Raw genomic sequence first — 19,823 nt, 5'->3', positions numbered from 1 at the left:
AATGCCGAAAAAAATTCAACATAAGAAAAACAATTCTGTTGATAGAAAACCATGGTATGATAAGGGCTGCCACATTGGTAAGGCCAGGCTCTTAGAGGCTATACAAAGTAAATCAGCGGAAGGGATTAAGATGGCGAGACAAGAATACAAGATGACTCAGGCGAATGCTAGATTGAATTGGGATGAAGAAAGTTGGTCTGACCTGTTATGGCAGCAAAGAATAAGGACCAAGCAGGGTTCTGGAGGTTGGTGGCTAATGGAAATCATACTGGAAGAGTGGCCAAGGATGTGTTCTTAGACGAACAGACATGGGTCGGTCACTTCTCGCATTTATATAAAGCTCCGGAGGACATGGGGCACGAGATAAGGATTTACCCTGGTCTATTATTTGTGATTGTTCATTAGAGTTTGTTATAGAGGAAACCGAGCTAGCCATCAATGCAGCAAAAAATGGCAAGACTCCAGGCTTAGATAAAGTCCCAGGCGACCTATACAAACATGAGATTAATGTCTGGGCGCCATATATTAACCATTTGTGTAAAATACTATCAGCTGGTGCAGATTTTCCAGATAGTTGGAAGGGCGCGGAAATCGTTTTAATTTTTAAAAAGGGCGATAGGAATGAGCCATCCAACTACCGCCAGATTAGTTTAATGGATATTTTACAGAAAATATATGCTAGGCACATTTTAATACGAATGAACTTATGGATGGAAGAAAATTCTATACTTACCAAGTTCCAAGCTGGTTTTAGGAGCAGAATAAGCACTACTGATCAAGTTTTTAGATTTTGTTGTCTTTGTTGGAAGTATGTTCATTTAAGGAAAGGGCACATTTATGTTGCTTTTGTAGACCTCAGGGCTGCATTTGACTTAGTTTCACGTGATCTTTTATGGGATTCCCGGTCTGCTTACTTCAACAGATCATAAGGTTACATGAAAATAATTACGCAAGAGTGCGCTGGGGACCAAACGGAGAATTAACCAAAGCTATCTCGATAAAGCGAGGAGTCCGCCAAGGTTGCGTGTTGGCTCCTACGCTTTTTTCTTTGCTTGTTAACGATATCCCAGCTCACCTAGAAGATTGTAACAATGATTCCCCCAAGTTGAACGGGGAAAGGGTTTCTGCCCTGTTATTTGCAGACAATACAATACTAATTTATCAAACCCCGAGAGGTCTGCAGTACCTTTTAAACTCATTCCAACTGTATTGCAACAAAAAAGGCCTGGAGATTAATACGAAAAAGACTAAATGTATGGCCATAAACCCCCACAAAACCTTTAGGGGAAATCGATTTTTAAATGATCAGAAGCTTGAATTAGTACAGAATTTTGTCTACTTGGGAGTTTCATTAGACTCAAAGATTTCATGGAAAACCCAAGTGGAGAAGAGCAAATTGATACTAACCCAGAACACTCCTCCGATCCTGAAAAAACATGGGGCGAGCCTTAGTAAGGCCGTTTCTCCGGCACTTGAAGTCTTTAAGTTCAAGGCCCAGTCTGCAGCGTTATATGATGCAGAAATATGGGGTCCTATAGCTGGGAATGTTTTTTTGATTAGTGAAAATAAATTTTATAGAAGCCTTTTGAAGCTACCAAAACGTACTCGACTAATACCCTTTATGCTAGATTTAAACATTAGGCGCTCTGACCCTTATGCAATCCTACGACCATTATCTTTTTGGGTAAGACTCTGGTGTACACCAGAGCTTGTAGATTACAGAGATGGACTCCAAGAAATAATGAGATTGGACTTGCATAATTCTAATTTATGGTTAAAACATGTCCGCATTTGGCTAATCAGAATCGGGTTGTCGCAATTCTGGGAAGATCCTAAAAGTTTGACGCAGGCCTCAAACAAATTGGTGAAAACTACCTTCTGGGCCCACATAGCAGATAACTTGTCCACTGGCCATACTGGCGGATCACTGATAAGCAATTTTTTGATATTCAAGGATGCTCCGTACTTTGAGTTTTTTTTAGATGAAGTTTGTCCAGCATTGGCCAAAAGCCTTTACATGAAATTTAGATACGGAACATTGAAAATCAATACAAATCTGAAAAGGTTTGTCTAGGTCAAGTGACACAAAAACTAGTGAATTATGCCCACTGTGTCAGAATTGCTCTAAGGAGGATGAACAACATATCCTCTTTTTCTGTGCAGTATACGAGATGGCCAGGAAAAGATGGTCAAGCTACTGTGTAATGCTATAGGTGTCCGTTCATATAAGGAGGCGTATAGGAATATAAAAACGGATACTAGGCAAGTGATTGTTTTTGGTGTCAGTAGATTTCTACTTGCAATAAGCTTCGTACGGAAAAAAAGGGCTTGGAACTATAAATAAAAATTGCAAATGATTCCAACTATTCTGTATTTGTAATTAAGGTGCTGCTATTCTGATTTAATCAATTTGTTGTACATCCAAGTATTTTATTGTCAATTTTAATTCTGGAACTGGTGAAATTAATTTTTATATATTTTTTATGCTTGCCTTCTTAACTAAATTATGTATTTCATAGTATCGATTTCCTAAACTGCACCCGACTATCTGTAAAACCAGTTTTCCTCTATTTACAAATATGCTATGTACTGTATGTTTTATGCATCTTTTATGGCCAATTGTGCCGAAATAAAGATTTATGAATGGATGAAGTACTGCATCGTCATCATGACGTTATCTAAATGTTAGCTAGAACTTGGAACAGAAGAAGGCCCTCCTGTTGGGTGGTTGAGGTAATCTAGGTTATACTGGTAGATGGTGCAATGTGGAAAATCCTCCTGAGTACGAGGAATTAATAAGCAATCGTGATAGCTTTCTCCTGGTACAAGAGGGGCGTCTCCCACATGCACTCAATTCAAGTTCAATACTTTCTGTTTTGTTGAGTACATTGTTCACAAGGTTTAGGTTTTCATGTAAATTTTTTATTTCTCATTTGTTTTAAAAAAATGTCCAAAAGGTTCAATCCAATAACGTTATTATTACTTCATAATAATGTTGAACAAACAATTCTTTATGCCCAATACATTTCAGGCGGATATGCCCTTCATCAGACGCCCCTCTTGTTCCAGGAGAGTGCTATTACGATTGGTTATCTTAATGTTGTTATTTGAATGATTGGCAAAGTAATGGGAAGTGCCTTTGTGGAGACATCCAACAGAACATTAAGGACTACTGCCACCTAACTGTCACCTTCAGTTTTTTTCATGAAAAATATAGAGTTTTCTACTACTGTCACATAAACTGAGTTTAATGCATATAATAATATTAGGAAAGTTGCAGGTGTATGTCGGGAACAGAGCCTTGATGGCCAGCCAGATGGATAATTTATTAAAGGTGGCAAAGGCTGACAACTCTGTAAGGGGTGATGCATGTGTTAGGGGCCTTTTATTTATGTTTTGGTTTTGAAACATAAATAAAATGCATTGTCGTTTACACTGCCAATAGCTTAAACTTGTGTAAATGCGAGACCTATTGCATTGCAAATGCTTGTTGTTTATTTTATTGCCTTTATTTTTTGTTTTTAACAAAATCGTAGAAATTATAAATTGACAGAGGTCGAGAGCAAGTGATCGTTTACAGCAGATAGTACTATTAAAGTCGGTACGGAGCAGTGAATGACAGTGCCTTTTACTGTTAGTGTAAGTACAAGTCTTGAATCTTTCGCCTTTCATCCCCACCTCAGTTGTGTCACTGCTAGTGTCTGACTCATGAGGGTTACTTGCATCCAGTTCGGGATTCAAGAAAGCATCACATAATTCCCGCCATTCACTAAGATCCTCTTGCAGCTTGTCATCTCAACGGCTTAACTTCATATGGGCTTCTTCTGCCAGTGTCCATTGTCGCACGTCCCTATGCCATGCATCCACATCCGGGGCACGCTAACCCATCCATGATATGCCGTTCCTACCCCTCGCCAGCAATAACAGTAAATGCAACAGCTTGTAAGCTATTTTGCGTTTATTGGGTTTCTTGATGTGTCCCAATAAATTGTGTAGTGGAACTGCCTCAACATTAAAGCCCGTACCAGTTCGCACAGTCCCCACCACATGGTACCAGAACTGGCTCACTTCGTGACATTTCCGTGCTAAGTGTAGAAAATCAGCCCCTGCCTCACCGCACCGCGGACAAGCATCTAAGTGGGCCAGAGTAATTCGCTGAAGTTTGACTGGTGTCATGTAGGTGCGGTGTATGAAGTTGTAGTGTGCCAGTTTAAAACGCGCATTACTGGACACAGTCTCGGTAAGTGCACTTATGGCTGACCATGTCTTGTCACCTAGGGGATGGGCTAAGTCAGCTTCCCATGCCGCCCTCGCCCTAGGAGGGGACCAGTTGAATCCATCTTCAATGCATTATATAGGAGGGTGATCATTTTGCACCCAGACCCGCAGGTGAGCAATATATCTAGGGTGTGGTTTGTCTGCGGGATATTGGGGTATGTGGGCTAGGTCACTGGCTATTTCCATCAGACCAGCATAGTCTAGAAAGTGGCCCTGACCCAGCTCAAATCCCCACACGCCTGCTCATATGTAATGAATGTTTCACCTGGGTGAAGGTGAGCTAACACTTCACAGTCCCCCTCCCTCCACGCCTGAAATGACATATGTGCCATAATTTCCCACACCGGGGCAAGTATCCATATCGGTAGCTCCAGATGAAATCGGGCGCATTGCAGGACTGTGTCCACATACTGCTGCCGAATACTTGCAGTATGACAAACTATGTAGGGCGTGTCATCCGAGACTCCCCTACATTAATGCCACAACAAGTTGATCCGGTTGAACCGTCCTGCCAGCAGTCATTTCTCCCAGTTATCCCCATAATCTAGCCAATGTGCCGCGTGCTGTAAGTGTACCGCATAATAAAAGTCCTGTCTAGGTACCTCCAGGCCCCCTCCTCATACCAACGGGACAGGGTACTCACGACCACCCTGCTGCGATGTCCCACCCACATCAGTGACACAAGCACAGAGTTCAGTTGCTTGAAGAAACTTTTGGGAACAGGGCATAATGAGTTTAGAAGTATGTACAAATCTATACGGTATATAGTATTTTAACCCAGCGACAAAACTGTGGCCCGAATGCCACCATCCTCAGTACTTGCAGCAGGTATCCCCAATCTACGGTGTCAAAAGGTTTTTCGAGGTCTATCGACACAAAAGTCAGTTCCTCATCTCTGTGTTTAAACTTGTGCATAATGTGCGTTAACCGTCTTAAGTTCATGGCAGTATTTCGACCTGGTATAAACCTGCACTGGTCCTCATGCATCAAGTGGTTCATGTGCTGGGCTAGTCGTGTCAGCAACAGTTTACATAGTATTTTAATGTCTGAGTTTATCATAGTATGCGGGCGATATGCGGTTGTATCCAGCCCATCTCACCCAGGTTTGAAGAGCATGCATATCTCGCCCTCCCTCATGGTGGAGGGTAAACTTCCACACTCGAAAGACTCCCTGTATACTTGTAGCAAAGCCTGTGCTACCGTGGGCGAGAACACTTGGTAAAATCCAGACTGGAATCTGTCTCCCCCAGGGAGCGTCTACAGCGCCGCCCAGGTTTCCTCCAGGGATAACTGGGCATCCAGTCCCTCAATCCCAGCAGGGAGAGGCACGTCAGAGCCAAACTTTGCAGAAACTGGATATATCGGTCTGCAGAGACTGCTGGGTCCGCTGGATACACACTCTGTAGGTGTTTTTGGAACACCTCCAATATTGCAGCCCTGGAATGTACTGTCTTGCCCATCGGCGTGAGCAAGCCGGTCGTCAAGGGCCAGGTCTGTTCCTTACTTAACAATACAGGCCAAAAGGCGCACAGATTTGTCCCCCTCCCTGTGTAGTCTTTCTCAATACTGGTGGAGTGTGTACTTATCTAACCTGTCCCATATGTCGCTGATGCGTTTACACAATGCCCACTCCTGATCCACAGCAGACGGGCGTGCCAGATCCTCCGCTAAGGCTTCCTCCTCCACCCTGAGTTCCAGCTGTAGTTGCTGGTGGACCTCACACATCAGTCCCATACAGATCCCCTGCAGTACTGCCTTCATCGCCTCCCATTCTGTGACTCTACTGGTTGTCCCCTTCCAATTAATTGCCCTATAGTCTGTCAGCGCCTGGAACAGGGCCTCCACAGCTTCCCCTGCAGCCCAACTGGGGCAAATGAACTTCCCATCTACATAACCAGCGAATGCCTGCCAAAAGGGCAAATAATAGTGCAGTGCCAGTAATGTTTGTATCACGATCAGTGGTCAACTTTCACAGCCACTTCTCCAGCCACCACTTCAAGTGCCACTTCATTCCCATTCAGCCCGTCCATTCCTCCACCATTGCTGCATTCTGGGTCCAAGCCCCGCACACACAACAATCACTCCACAGTAACTTAAAAGCAACCAGCAGACCAGTCTTCATGAATGTCACCCTTCAGATGACATCTGTATCAGGGGCTGTATCCAGCATGGTTTCGGGGACAAAATCCTTAGTCAGACTCAGAGTTTTTGGCAGGTCCCTAGTTTTCAGCATCAATGAAGCGTCGGATGATGCCGGGCCACCCAGGACCACAGTCCCAAAATGCATAGTGCTATCTTTACCCACAGTGACTGTCCGCTACTCCAGTTGATTCTCATCCGGGTTGTCTTTCGGGTGTTTGTTATGTTGTGCCCCTTTCATGGAGCTGGTGCCCCACCTCCTCCTCTGGCTATGCTGTTCTGGGAGGGAGGGCATTCCCTCGGATCTCTAGCCATGCCCACACCTCCGGTATCTCTAAGAAATGGGCCCTATCTAGCGCCAGTACCTTCAGTTTGGCAGTACACAGTAGCATATACTGCTGTTAGGTGTAATCTGGGTATATTGTTATTTTGCTGTTTTCGTAGCTAAAGTTCTGCTTCTTCCTTGCGACCCGAATGATACAGTCTCTGGGCGAAAATTTAGTATTTATCTATGATGGCCCAAGGCTGTGCCACTGGTGGGGACGGTGGCACCAAAGCCCTGTCTACCTTTTCCACTAAAAAGAAATCCGACAGGTCTTGTGAGAGTAAATAGGTGTGTAACCACTGTTCCAGGAACTGCTCTGTCGAACACTCCTCCACACGTTCTTGGAACCCCAGGACTTCTATATTGCTGCGCCACGAGCGTCCTTCCGCACCTTTGGCCTGTGGTTCGAGGGCCCTCATGGCCGTGGTCATGCCACTAGAGGACAGAAGGTTATAACAAATCAAAGGTGTCTGGAGCCCGAGGGGGTTAAAATCCCCTCAAGCTCCGGGAGGCCTTTGTTCACAGCAAAAGCTGTGAACAAAAGCAACATTGGAATGTTGCTCTGCGGGCCTTTATCGCCCGTAGAAGCATGGAGCACTCCATGGTATTCATTGGAGTTCTCCACATTCCAATGTTCTAATACAGGGATAATGCAATAATGGGCAGTGCATGCATGATGAATGATGTGCTTGATATCTGTGTGCCAATAAGTGGTACAATACATGATGGATGTTGTACTGTGCAGTGCATGCCTGTTAAATATATGTGCGTGCGTGTGTGCCTACGAGCAGTACAGGAAGGATACAGAACCAGAGTATGCAAGGAGAGCAAAGAATGTGCCCTTAAATGCACCCCCACCCCAGCCCAATACACTAAGTCCTGTCTGGGCGGTGATCACACCTCTCTGCAACAAGATACCTATTGTTCTACCTTCCCCTGCTCGAGCTCAGCTTAGCAGCAGGAGGGCAGACTTGTGTCTATGGTCGACAGCAGCACTAGCTTGCTGGCTGACCCTAAAGGGCTGTAACCGGGCCCCCAGTACATGGGCTCATACCGCCATCGCCGGGATTGGTGTTGGGATGTGATTCCAACATGTTTGATACCAAACATGACCGGGTTCAGAGCAGCCACTATATAGGTAGATATCTCGTAATGACTGATGTTCACTATATGGCTGACCGCACTTACCATGCCTTGAGAATCGACTCCGGGGTTTGTAGGGGTGTCCGCTTATGCAGGGGCACCCTCACTCTTATAACCAAGCACCCTGCCCTCTGGACTAAAGAGGCTACCATTGGGGTGACTTATAGGTTTCAAGTGTAGTGACCTCAGATATAAGGAAACTTATATCTATCTGTGGAGGTGCAAGCACCACCTCACACAGGCTTCAATGGCAGGCCTGTAGTCTAAGCTTAAGTGGACTCCCATGGGTGGCACAGTACGTGCTGCAGCCCATGGGAGACCCCTGGTGTCCCTATGCCCTTGGTACCTTAGTACCATATACTACTGACCAGTAGCTAGTTGTGGAGGTACAAAATTACTTACCGAAGTCTTTTTGGGAGAGAGAGCACAGATGCTGGGGTCCTGATTGGCAGGATCCCAGCAGACTACCCTCAAAACACAATGACACCAGGCAAAAAGGGGGGGGCAACCAGGAAAGCAGATTCCATTTCCCTACTTCACTTCACTGGCAGTTTTGGCTAGGTCTTCTGTGTTGAGTGGGATTTGTGAATTATTGAATTAGACTTTGTCAAAACACTAGTGAAATGATTAAATTCAGCACCTAAAGTTACATTTTGTAATGTCCGGTATGAACGTAGACGCTATGAGGTTGAGTTCATTTTGAAAGTAGAGACCCAGGTTTAATAAAATATACCAGGAGTATTTGAGCCTTGAAGATTTTTCTTTGTAAAAGATGGAAACATAGACATGCTGTTTTTTTTTTGCTTTTTTAATAGGATATAATCTGAAAGATAATTGCATTTCTCACTTATTTGCCAACAAAGTAGTGCTTTAAAGCTTTACATTTATAATTTTGTTGGACGTAGTGCTGAAGTGGGCGATGACCAGATACTTCTTGGGTATCTAACACACTTTGTTTTGCTATGTGCTAAATATTATTTCTGTCTCCTTTTACAGATACCCATGTTAAAAATCACTGGCTACATGAATCTGATTAAACCCTCGAAAGCCCTCGTTCAGATTTGAGGCTAAATGTTAAAGCAAACGAAATGCCATCATCTACTGATTTAAATATGGAGCATAACTTTTTATCACAGTGGATGTCTAATGATTCTCGGGCTGGAGTAATACTAAATCCCACTTTCCCTAAATTGGGAAACAAGCAAGACAGTCCACTTTCTGAAAGCTTGCATTTCACAGACCGTTTAAGTGAAAACTTCCCACATGATGCAGACCACTTAGATGATGGGAATGTTTATGGAGGGGGTTTGGAAGAAGATAACATTAACTTTGTTGCCATGCATGAGCAGATGGTACCCAACGAAGACCTGTCTGCTGGTTGGGAAGACAACAGTCGTGATTTTACACCTGATGAGGACTGCATTCTAAAAGGATTTGCTCAAAGTGATCCTCTTTTAAAAAAACTTGAGCAGGTAAGAAATAAGATTTGTTTTGACAAAGCAACGCTTTATCCTGTTCTATAAGTCTAAGTTAACGCCTAAAGATAATTACCGAGCATTTGATTGGAATATCGTTATGTTAAGTTCAGTTTGTGTTTCTAGTCAGAGGAGCCTGATACAGATTACTCACACTTCTTTATTAACTTGGAAACACATACCTTCTCTCAAGGGAATCAACACAGTTCATTCACCTTAAACCTTGGATAAGGTGAGCATTTCAGCCTGGTGGTTACTGATGGAAGCAGTTGTTAGTGGTGTAGTTCCAGAGCGATTATATAGCTTTGTGAACTTGTAAGGGGTCCATGAGCATTAGGCTAATCACATAAGTACACAAACCTGCATTACACTCTGTTCTAACATGAAAATGATGATTATGAAGTCAGTGGTTCTGTCCTTGCTGCAGTTAACCCGTTTGTTCACTGATAAATTAATATTACTACTTGCCAGTGCTTCAGGCTTATGCACCGTTCAATTATTTATATCTCCCTTTTTTTCTGTCTTAAGAACTGTTGTCCCTGTCAAGATGTTACAAGAGCATGGCAAATGTGGCTTCTCAATGTTTCTTTTGTTCTCTATTCGCTCCTAATGTTTTTGAAAACTGCACAACCTTTAAGGGTCCAATTAAAAATCACCACTTTGTTTTTGTGTGTGTGTGTATGTATGTATACATACATGTATGTATACATACATATGTATATGTGTGTGTGTGTGTGTTCACTGAAAAAACCAAAGGTTATAGGAACGTTATAGTTAGGAAATGCAATAAAAAAAAACTTAAAAATTCAGTGAGAAAACAAAAGCTTACAGGAACGTTATAGTTAGGCTCAGATTTCACTCTTACAAAACCATTGAAATTCAGAAGTTATAGTCAACTGAGCTAACTATAACCTACGCCCCCTGTAATACACTGCTTATGACCTCAAATATTTCATCACTCATGACCTTGTTAGTGACATCACTCATGACATCTCAAATGACTTCACTGTGTTTCGTAAACGTTTCTGAGACTTAAAGATATATAGTAAGCTACTGCAGAAGGTAAATTAATATTCTTTCTAAACTAGTAATGAGTGATACTGTTTCTAACATATCATGGGTGTGTGACTGGGTATCAGTGTGGGATTGGGTATCTGAGTGCTATCTGTGTGTGGTTGTGTGAGAGGATATATAGGTGACTAAGGCGGTATGTGAGTAGCTGTATGGGGTGTGAATTACTGTGTGATTGGCTGTATGGGTGAGTGAGTGGCTGCCTTAGTGGCTATATGGGTGGGGGCGTGTGTGAGTGGCTGTTTTGGTGACTGTCTGAGTGGTTCTGTGGGTGGGTGGGGGATTATGTTAGTGGCTGTATGGGTAGATTAGTGGCTGTTTAAATGGATGTTTGGGTAAGTAAGTGTGTGTGTGGGGGTGGCCAGGCCACCGACCAAGATGATTCCGGTCTGGGAAAGATATGGCTTGGTAGTTCGAACTGGACTGTTCCCATGAGGCACAGGGTCAGAGCTGATTTGCATATAGCCAGTGTCTAACCCAGGGTGGTGTGGAGTGCAAAAAAACGATGGATTTAGGCCCAGATCTTTGTACTGGGGTGAATGTATGACATTGTTCTACATTCTGTCCATCAACTGTGTTTTTTGCAATTTTCACCGACCAAGATGGCCACGTAACGCTGTAGCTCCGCCAGCCAACCCGTCTTCCATGGCAAAAAAAACATCATTCCAGTAACATCCTACCTGCTGAAACGACTCTATAGGAGGTATAAGGTACGGAGTGAAGAACTGCAGGCACGGAGGTTGTGGAGACTAACATGCAGTGAAGAAGCGGGCTGGGGTTCCCGGTTGGACAGACTGCGGCCGGCGGTAAACAGCAGCATGGTGCGGCCCAGCGGTGAATACGGAGGCGCCTGCTCCATCTGTGGATGGAGCGACCAGGGACCACGCACCGGGGACAGGAGAGCATTAAGGGAGGAGCGACTTGGAGCTCCCAAGAAGACAGGGCCTCGCTGCAGAAGTCCTGGACCCAACAAAGAAGGCAGAGAGCAGAAAACCACACCAAGCTGCAGGTAAGTTGGCCTGGGTACCCCCAGAGGCGCTGCGGTGACGGGGGCTGCGGGCGAGTGTGGGGGATGGCTGCTGAGGGCGACCGACTGCGTGCAGCGGTGTCTACTCTCCCTGAGGCCTAGCTGAGGCCAAGTTGCTGGCCAGTGGGAGGCACTCTGTTCCGCGCTCAGAGTAGCACGCACATCGGAATATCAGCGGGATCGGCAAGGGGGCAGACACAACCACATTCGGAAGTATCACAGGGGGGCTTACGGCATAGGCCCTGCAAGTAGAAAGCAAGGTCGTTCTTCATTCCCCCCAATGCTGCCGAAGAACAAAAAAGCCAGAACGGCCAGAGATAGGCTCTACAAAACGCCCCCCGTCCCCCCCACCACCCGCCATAGAGACGCAAAGCGAGCACCGCAGAAACTGGGAGTGCGTAGACAATCGCTCCTTCACACAACAGCCCAGGACAGGGAACTAAATAAGCGGTGATCGGCTGGGCAGGACCTTTGAAGCTGGGAGCCCCCACCAAGTGAAGAAGACACAATAGCAGTAACCCCAAATAGACTGCCAACGCGGTTTCCAGCATAGACCCCTCCCCCTGCATTGATGGCTGAGCCGGAGGGGCCTCTGGTCTGTGTGAACGAGGGAACGCAACTACAGACTAGGCAATTGTCCAGGGGTACCCTAAGCAGAAGTGCCTACAATTTAAAAAACTCAAAGGCCCCGCTGGAGAACCAAGGACGAACATGGCTGAAAGAGGCGGAGCAGCGGCCCCCGCACCCATGGAACCGGCAAGGGCAGACACGCTCATGCTTTAACTTCGTGCGGGTTTCAAGGCCCTCAATAGGCGGTTTGACGGGCTGGAAAAGCGACTAGACACAACTGGATACCCATGAAAAACGATTCGACACAGTGGAGGGCAGGGTGTCCGACCTCGAAGATGGAGCAACACAAGCAACAAAAATTGGACCGCATGGAAAAACTACTGAAAACTGTCACAATAATAAATGAAGACTTAGAAGCGAGGGGCAGGTGTAATAATATATGCATTCTAGGTATCCCAGAGACCACAAACACAGGGCGTTTAGACCTAACCTAGACTTAACGTTAATACCATGGAATGTCAGGGGACTGAACAACGCTTGTAAGGCAAACAAGTCCTACATTACCTATAAAGATACCAGGCAGACAAAGCCTTTCTACAGGAGACACACTTCCCCCTGCACAATCACCGGTATTTGCAACTACATTGGGGACACATCGATATTTTGCAGGTTATTGCAACTACGCCAGAGAGACAGATGTCCTCCTAGACAAACAAATACCATTCCAACAGTTAATGTCCGGGGTAGACAATGAGGGTCACTATCTTCTAGTGGTGGGCCGCCTTGTGGGGCACACCGTAGCCCTGAACATTTACGCTCCTAACACTGACAGTCTGGACATTTTTCATAATTTACAGGCACAATTAGACCAGGTAGAAGCAGACTATATATGCATGGGGGTGACTTCAACCTGGTCCTAGATCCTCAACGAAATAGCATGGCCAAGACCCCGGACCCTAAGCTACGGGCATGACTTGCGCTGGCAGAGCTCTGTGACACATATATTTTAGTGGATATTTGTAGGAACAGACATCCAGTAGATGCATCCTACACACTACGCAGCCCCCATGACACATAGACATGATTGGATTATTGGCTGTTCTCGCTTAATGTCACGACATGGCAAAACACGTCCCCTCCCCAGAACACTCTCTTACTACTCACCAGTTCTCCTTAAACTCTGCATACCCATAGCAGGCAGAGTTGAACGTCAATGGAGATTTCCGGGCTTGGCATTGAGAGACTGGGTATTCAAGTCTGAGCTGCGCACAGCTATAGTAGAGTACTTTGAGCTGAATAAAGGGTCGGTGTTGTCGTGTTCCCCACTATGGGAAGCATTTAATGCATATGTGAGAGGGGTTTGCATTGCCAAACATGCAGGTATACTAAACGATTTGAGGTGTACACTATTCCGACTCTAGGCGCTGGACCTGGACCTAAGAAACGCAGGCGACCTTACACCGCTGAGTTGTCTTACTAGCAGAGTTCCATGAAGCGGTAGAGAGGGAGACGCACTTTTTAAGTAAATATGCCATTGCCAGTAAATACAGCGAGGGGAGCAGAATACTACAACCACCTAGAATTCAGCTATCAGCTATTCATCCATCACTTGCCTCCGAAATGGAGAGGGCACCCTAATAACTGACAAGCTAGCTATCCAAAAATAAATTATTGCATTTTACTCTGAACTATACACAACCCGCATCATGGACAATGTGGATTAAAGGACACGTTACCTAGAGGAGATAGCAATGATGTGGCTCCGCTCCGCACAATAGCAATTTCTGGTAGAACCCTTTACAATGGAGGAAATCACCCAAGCAATTGATGCTTGCACCACGCCTCCTCGGAGTACATAGGGAGGCCCTAGATAATGGTATACTATCCCCCACACTACGTGAGGCGGTAATCATACTGTTTCCAAAACCTGGCAAAGATCTGCAGCCGTCTGGATCATATAGGCCGCTTTACCTACTGAATTTCGACAATAAGATTCTGGTCAAAATGATTGCCACACGTCTTTCCGTCCAGCTTGACCAAGTAATAGCACAGGCGCAGGCTGGATTCGTACCACACTGGTCAACGGCCCTGAACCTGCGCACGCTTTTTTTGGTACTACACAGAATTGCACCTGAAATACCTGCCGTAGCAACACTGTTGGATGCTGAAAAAGCATTCAACTCCTTGTAATGGCCATTCCTGCTGCCCACGTTACGAAAGATGGGTATGGAGAAGGAGTACATTGCGCTCATAACCTTGTTCTATACTCAGCCCACGGCGAGACTTCGACTGAGCGGGACTCTGACCCCCTCCTTTCCTTTAACGCGTGGCACACGACCGGGGTGCCCACTGTCACCCCTGTTATTCATTATTGCCCTTAGTACAACACCTGCAAGAGCGCCACCTACACAGGGGGCTGCAATTTAAACCAGGCCAACTGCTGATCACACTGTACGCGGATGACATCATCCTTTACATCCGACGACCCAGTGAATACCTAGGCCCGTACTAGAAGAGGTAGACTGCTACGGTAGGCTATCAGGGCTTCAAATTAATTAGAGTAAACCAGAAACGTTCCCCTTAACCGGCAACCAGCGTGGTACAATGTGAATTCCCCCTGGAATGGTTTGACGCGTCAGTGAAATACCTCGGGATACATGTCCATAAGGAAGCTGAGCAGATAGTAAGGCTGAACTACAGACCTGAGATGGCAAAGTTAAACATGCAGGTAGAACATTGGCTGAACCTCCCTTTGTCTCTAACCGTACGAGTGGCTATTATTAAAATGGTAGTCCTACCTAAATTCTTGTACATGTTTCAGAACATTCCCATTTCGCTTACCAAAGCATTCTTTAGCACTTTATGTACCCCTTTCACTTGCCTGGTCTGGGTGTGCAAACAGCCCAGGGTAGTCTGGGACTTAATGACCCTACCATACGAAAGTGGGGGGGTTCGAGGTCTCCAACTTACAGCTATACTACTTGGCAGCGCAGTGCAGTTTTGCACATCACTGTTAGCACCCAGATGCGCGGATCCCGTATACAAATCGAAGGTAGACCTTGTTGACCCGACGCCTCTGGCAGTGCTGTCACCAAACGGCCTGCCCAGAGACCCCAAAGACATTCAAACTGTATGGACACAACCAGCTGGTCCTGGAAAAGACTGGCCCAAATAACCGGTAACCGGACGCTGTACTCGTCCAATATCCTGCTGATTGGCAGTCCGTGGCTGGCCATCACACAGGAGGCGCTGGTTTGCCGTACACTCAATAAGTACTCTCTTACCACTATGGGAGACCTTTTCCCTGGCTGACATGTGTACTCGAGGACAGGCAACGCCAGATTTAGAGGGGTTCCATATATGGATCAGTTTGTCCTGAGTAGAATGCAGGGAGCCTTAAGATTCCAGATACACAGTTTCCCACTGGAACCGGACAACTCTCCCCCCAACATAAATCATCTCTGACTCGGGAGGAGTACACTTAGTATCTAAACTATATTAAACCAGTATAAACCGACTCCCCAGCAAGGACTCCAGGGTTGGGGAGGCATGGGAATGGGACATTGCTTGCCAAATCCCAGACTCCCAGTGGAACTACTGTTGTGAGCAGACCAAATAAATATCCCTTAATCATAAACACAAGCTACTTCACTTCAAAGTTCTTAGGCGCGCCTATGCTACACCGGACTAACTGCACAAGATAGACCCAATGCAGGCCCCAACATGTCCCAAATGCAATGCACCGGACGCAGATTTTACACATGTGACATGGATCTGTACCAAGAACAAACATTACTGGGGGGAGATCTTTACGGCTCTATCGCAAATGGTCCACAGCACCATCACACTAACACTAGAAGTGGCACTAAAGGGCTATGTATACCAAATCCCTAAAAACATGCGGCGTTACGCAGCGATTGCTCTCCTCCTTCCGAACGGGAGATAGCAATTCACTGGGGAAGTAGACACACTCCTAAACAGAAGGCATGGCTCAACAGTTTGATTCACTGTAACACCAATAGTGACCTATACGCCGACTTGCAACCGATAACATCCAGGCCATGAGACATCTGGCAACTGCTGCAACAGTATCTCCTGGAAAGGGCTAACACCCAATACCCCCAGTTTCAAGAACAGGGTGATACATCGACAACACATGTGGATGTGTGACACATAACTGATTGAGGGGGCGAGGAGGGGAAGGGGAGACCCTCCCCTCCCCCCCCAAGACATAGCAGAAATAAAAGAAGGAACCTATAATAAGCCAATTTGGAAATATCAGGTAGGGCTGTATATGGTAAATTTGAGACTAGTGTTAACCGCATGGGCACAATGTATACAAATGTACCGCACATATGCACATCCAGTAAGTGCATTGTCAGAGCAATTTTGTATGTTGTTACGAAAATTACGTTTTAAAAAAAAAGTGAGCATGTGTGAATGATTGTTTTGTACAGTTGTCTGTGACTGGTTGTATGGGTGAGTGAGTGAGTGGGTGTGTGACCGCTTGTACGGATGTTTGAATGGCTATGTAAGTGGGTAACTGGATGTGTGAATGGCTGTGTGAGTAGCTGAATGGGTAATTGTGTGGATGTGTGAGTAGCTGTATTGGTGAGTGAGTGCTAGTGTGAGTGGCTGTGTGAGTAAGTGGTTATGTTTGTGGCTGTATTAGTGAGTGCCTCTGAGTGATCCATGGGTGAGTGAATGCTTGTGTGAGTGGCTCTATGGGTGGGTGATTTGGCTGTGTTAGTGTCTGTGAGTGAGTAGGTGTGTGTGAGTCTTGAATGGGTTGTCAGTGGGTATTGAAGTAGTTGTGTGGATGTGGATATGGTTCTGTGCACAATGTCATTTAAGATGTCATCAGTGATGTAACTGACCATTTATTTAATATGTGAGGTCCAGTGCATTGTGGGGGCATAAGTTATAGTTAACTCACGTAACTATAACTGCTAAATTTCAGTGGTTTTGTGCGAGTGAAATCTGAGCCTAACTATAACGTCCCTGTAACCTTTGCTTTTTTTCAGTGAAATTAGAAGGTTTTTTAAAATTCTCTTTCCTAACTATAATTTCTCTCTAACCTTTGGGTTTTTCAGTGAATTTCTATGTTTTTTAAAAACGTTTTAACCCTAACTGTATCCTGTCACCTTTGAGAGTGGGTGTGTGGGGCTGTCACTGGGTGTGTGAACCTGTGTGAGTGGGTCTGAGTGCCTATGTGTGTCTGTGAGTGGGCGGGTGTGTGAGAGCCTGTGTATGCCTGTGAGTGGGTCTGTGAGTGGTGCTATGGATTTTGGGCATTTGCATACTAAGATATTTAAAAGGGAGAACCATGGACTCTGCTCTCACTAGGGCATGACGAAAAAGAAAGCAGTCACCCCAGATCAGATTGCACTGCAATATATCAATGATACAGTCATCCCCATTAAGGATTTCATATTGTTTTTCAACATGGAATATGAGAGGAAATGCATTTGCTTTGACTTCCCCAAGCACAAGCAGTTAGCATCATTTATTGTTTAAACAAGGGGTGGGTTCTCTCCAGGCTAAATTTCAGTGGGGGTGGGGGATTGTGCGGCTGCCCTCCCTGGGCCCATTTTAGCCCTGGGTCCCCATCCTGCGGGGCCCGGCCATGTGTACCTGGGTGCTTGGAGCTAGATTGGGACCACGGGGGAGCCTAAATGCTCCTGCCATCCCTGCTGGCTCACTGTCACCTGCTGGAGCCAGCATTGCTCCTGCATACAGGGAGCTGCTAAATAAGCAGTTCCCTCCATGTCGGGTCAATCTTTCATCTGTTTTTTCATCTGTTTTCCTGCCCGCTTGACAGTGGGCAGGGAAATAGATGAAAATTCTGCTCCCAGCAAGCGAAAGCAGTTTGATAGTTCCTGCTTACTTGAAGCAGAGTTAGTGTTTGCACAGCCCCCTTCGAATGAAAGCAGACAGCTGTTTACTGGGGGTGGGCACCTTGGGACATAGGGAGCCGGCCCTGGGGGGTGGTGGTCTTCACGGCCTTTAATGGCTCCAGGAGGGGATCTTTAATTAGCAGGGGGCGAGAGATGATGATCCTCGGGCCGTACATCTTCCCCTCCCACTTTTAATTATTATGTAGACCCCTGGGGGGGTGATGTCTCCAGCTCCTTTAAACTTATCTTTAATTTGCCCCATGGAGGCGGGTGTCCCTGTGGCTTCAATCAGCCCCAGGAGGGGGATCCGCACGACCCCACTCCATTTTTAAAATAAAGCCCAGAGGAGGTGAGGTGCTGGTCCCCGGGGCTCAATAGACCCCAGGACCTGGCACACCCAGGGGCGATATTATGAACAAGTGCGGGAGACTGTGTTTATTTTTTATGCCAATTTGCGACTCTATTGCGATATCGCAGCAGTTTTTTTTTAAGACAGCTTTTTTTGTCTTGGCAGGGTTCCTAAGGGACCCTAGAACCAAGGCTAAGGTGTCTGGGTTCCTACCCTGCCCCCTTTCTTTCTTTTTTTTTTTAGGGGACTCGGCTGAGGTCGAGTCTCAAGATGGCAGCCACCACTTCCTCATTGAGATGTTGGCAGCCAATCAGATAGCAGCACGGGAACTGTCCGGGTCGGGCTGTAGTAGAGTCTAAAATCCCTATGGGAATTATTAACATGGAAAACACTTTTTTTTATACCCTCCCAAACTCTTTTTTCTTGGCCCCCTCTTGACAGTTCGCCCCGAAACTTTCCATGCACAACTAGAATCATCGGCGCACTTTTTTTTTTTTTTTTTTTTTTTTTTTTTAAACCTTTATTGAACAATGAAAGCTCACAAATACTGGCCTACAACCCCACGGGCTGGCCAGAACAGAATGGTCAAATAACCAGCATACAAAAAGAAGATCTGCACAGGATATAACATCAGGAGCACTGGTGAAGCAATAAAAACCATCGAGCGTTCAGCAAGAGCAGGATAATAAAGGTTAATTTTCTAGTACGGGGAGGGGACCAAAGGAATAACGGGCCGTATATGAGAATACAAGGGAGGGACCGTGGCAAGCCGCCATTTTATAGACACAACGTAAGAAAATGAAACCATATAATCAAATCTAGCAAAGGACAGAAACAGAATCAGGCCATCAAATAGCGACAGTGGCAACAGTCAATCGAGCTCACTCACCTCCGCCCCTACCCGAAAAAAGAAGACGTGGTCAAAAAGCCCCATCACAAAGACTACGCAATACGCACCCCAACGGAAAGAGGGAACCTCCATAAAGGAGGAAGGGAAAGAGGGAGAAAAAGACAACAAAAGGAACACCCGCCAGACCATGCACCCCCAGGGGGAAAAACAGGACAATAAGACCGGCATGCGATGTAACAGAAACACGATACCAGAATAGGCAGCGAACCACAATCAGCCACACACCGGAAGAAGGACAGAAAACCCCCGGGGGAGACACGAGGTGACAGAGTCCCGAAAAAGTGAATACACAAGAGCCATAGAACAAAAAAGGGGAAAATAAGGGGGGAAAAAGACCCCCCGACACAAACAGACCCCCCCCCACCCACCCTTAAGCCCACCCTGCACCCCTGCAGAAGGCTACGGCCTACCCCCCCCGCAGCGTGCCTGTCGCCCTAAGTAGAACCCGAAATATAGCGGAGCAAGAAAAGTTGGAATTAAAAGACAAAAAAAGGGGGGGGGGAAGGAAGGGAAGGAAAGAAGGGAGTAAAGACATACAAACATACACACGGGGGAGGGCCAAAGACAGGAGTAAACGCACCCATCCACCCGCCCGGGTTAAAGGTCCAAGTCCTCGGGAAGCCAAAGAGTATCAGGCCA

General features: G+C 46.0%; 1 protein-coding gene across 2 annotated transcripts in view; it reads left to right on the top strand.

Moving 5' to 3' along the window:
* The window catches only part of CPAP (centrosome assembly and centriole elongation protein), a 442,941-nt gene that overhangs the window by 32,266 nt on the left and 390,852 nt on the right, over nucleotides 1-19,823 (top strand). For both annotated transcript variants that reach the window (XM_078657064.1, XM_078657065.1), the window contains exon 2: nucleotides 8,882-9,357. In XM_078657064.1, coding sequence (XP_078513190.1) covers nucleotides 8,974-9,357 — 384 coding nt within the window. In that variant the 5' untranslated portion in view covers nucleotides 8,882-8,973. The remainder of the gene's footprint in view (nucleotides 1-8,881; nucleotides 9,358-19,823) is intronic.

Source organism: Lissotriton helveticus, chromosome 8, assembly GCF_964261635.1.
Source record: "Lissotriton helveticus chromosome 8, aLisHel1.1, whole genome shotgun sequence".
Taxonomy (NCBI): domain Eukaryota; kingdom Metazoa; phylum Chordata; class Amphibia; order Caudata; family Salamandridae; genus Lissotriton; species Lissotriton helveticus.
This window is presented reverse-complemented; position numbering and strand designations above follow the sequence as displayed.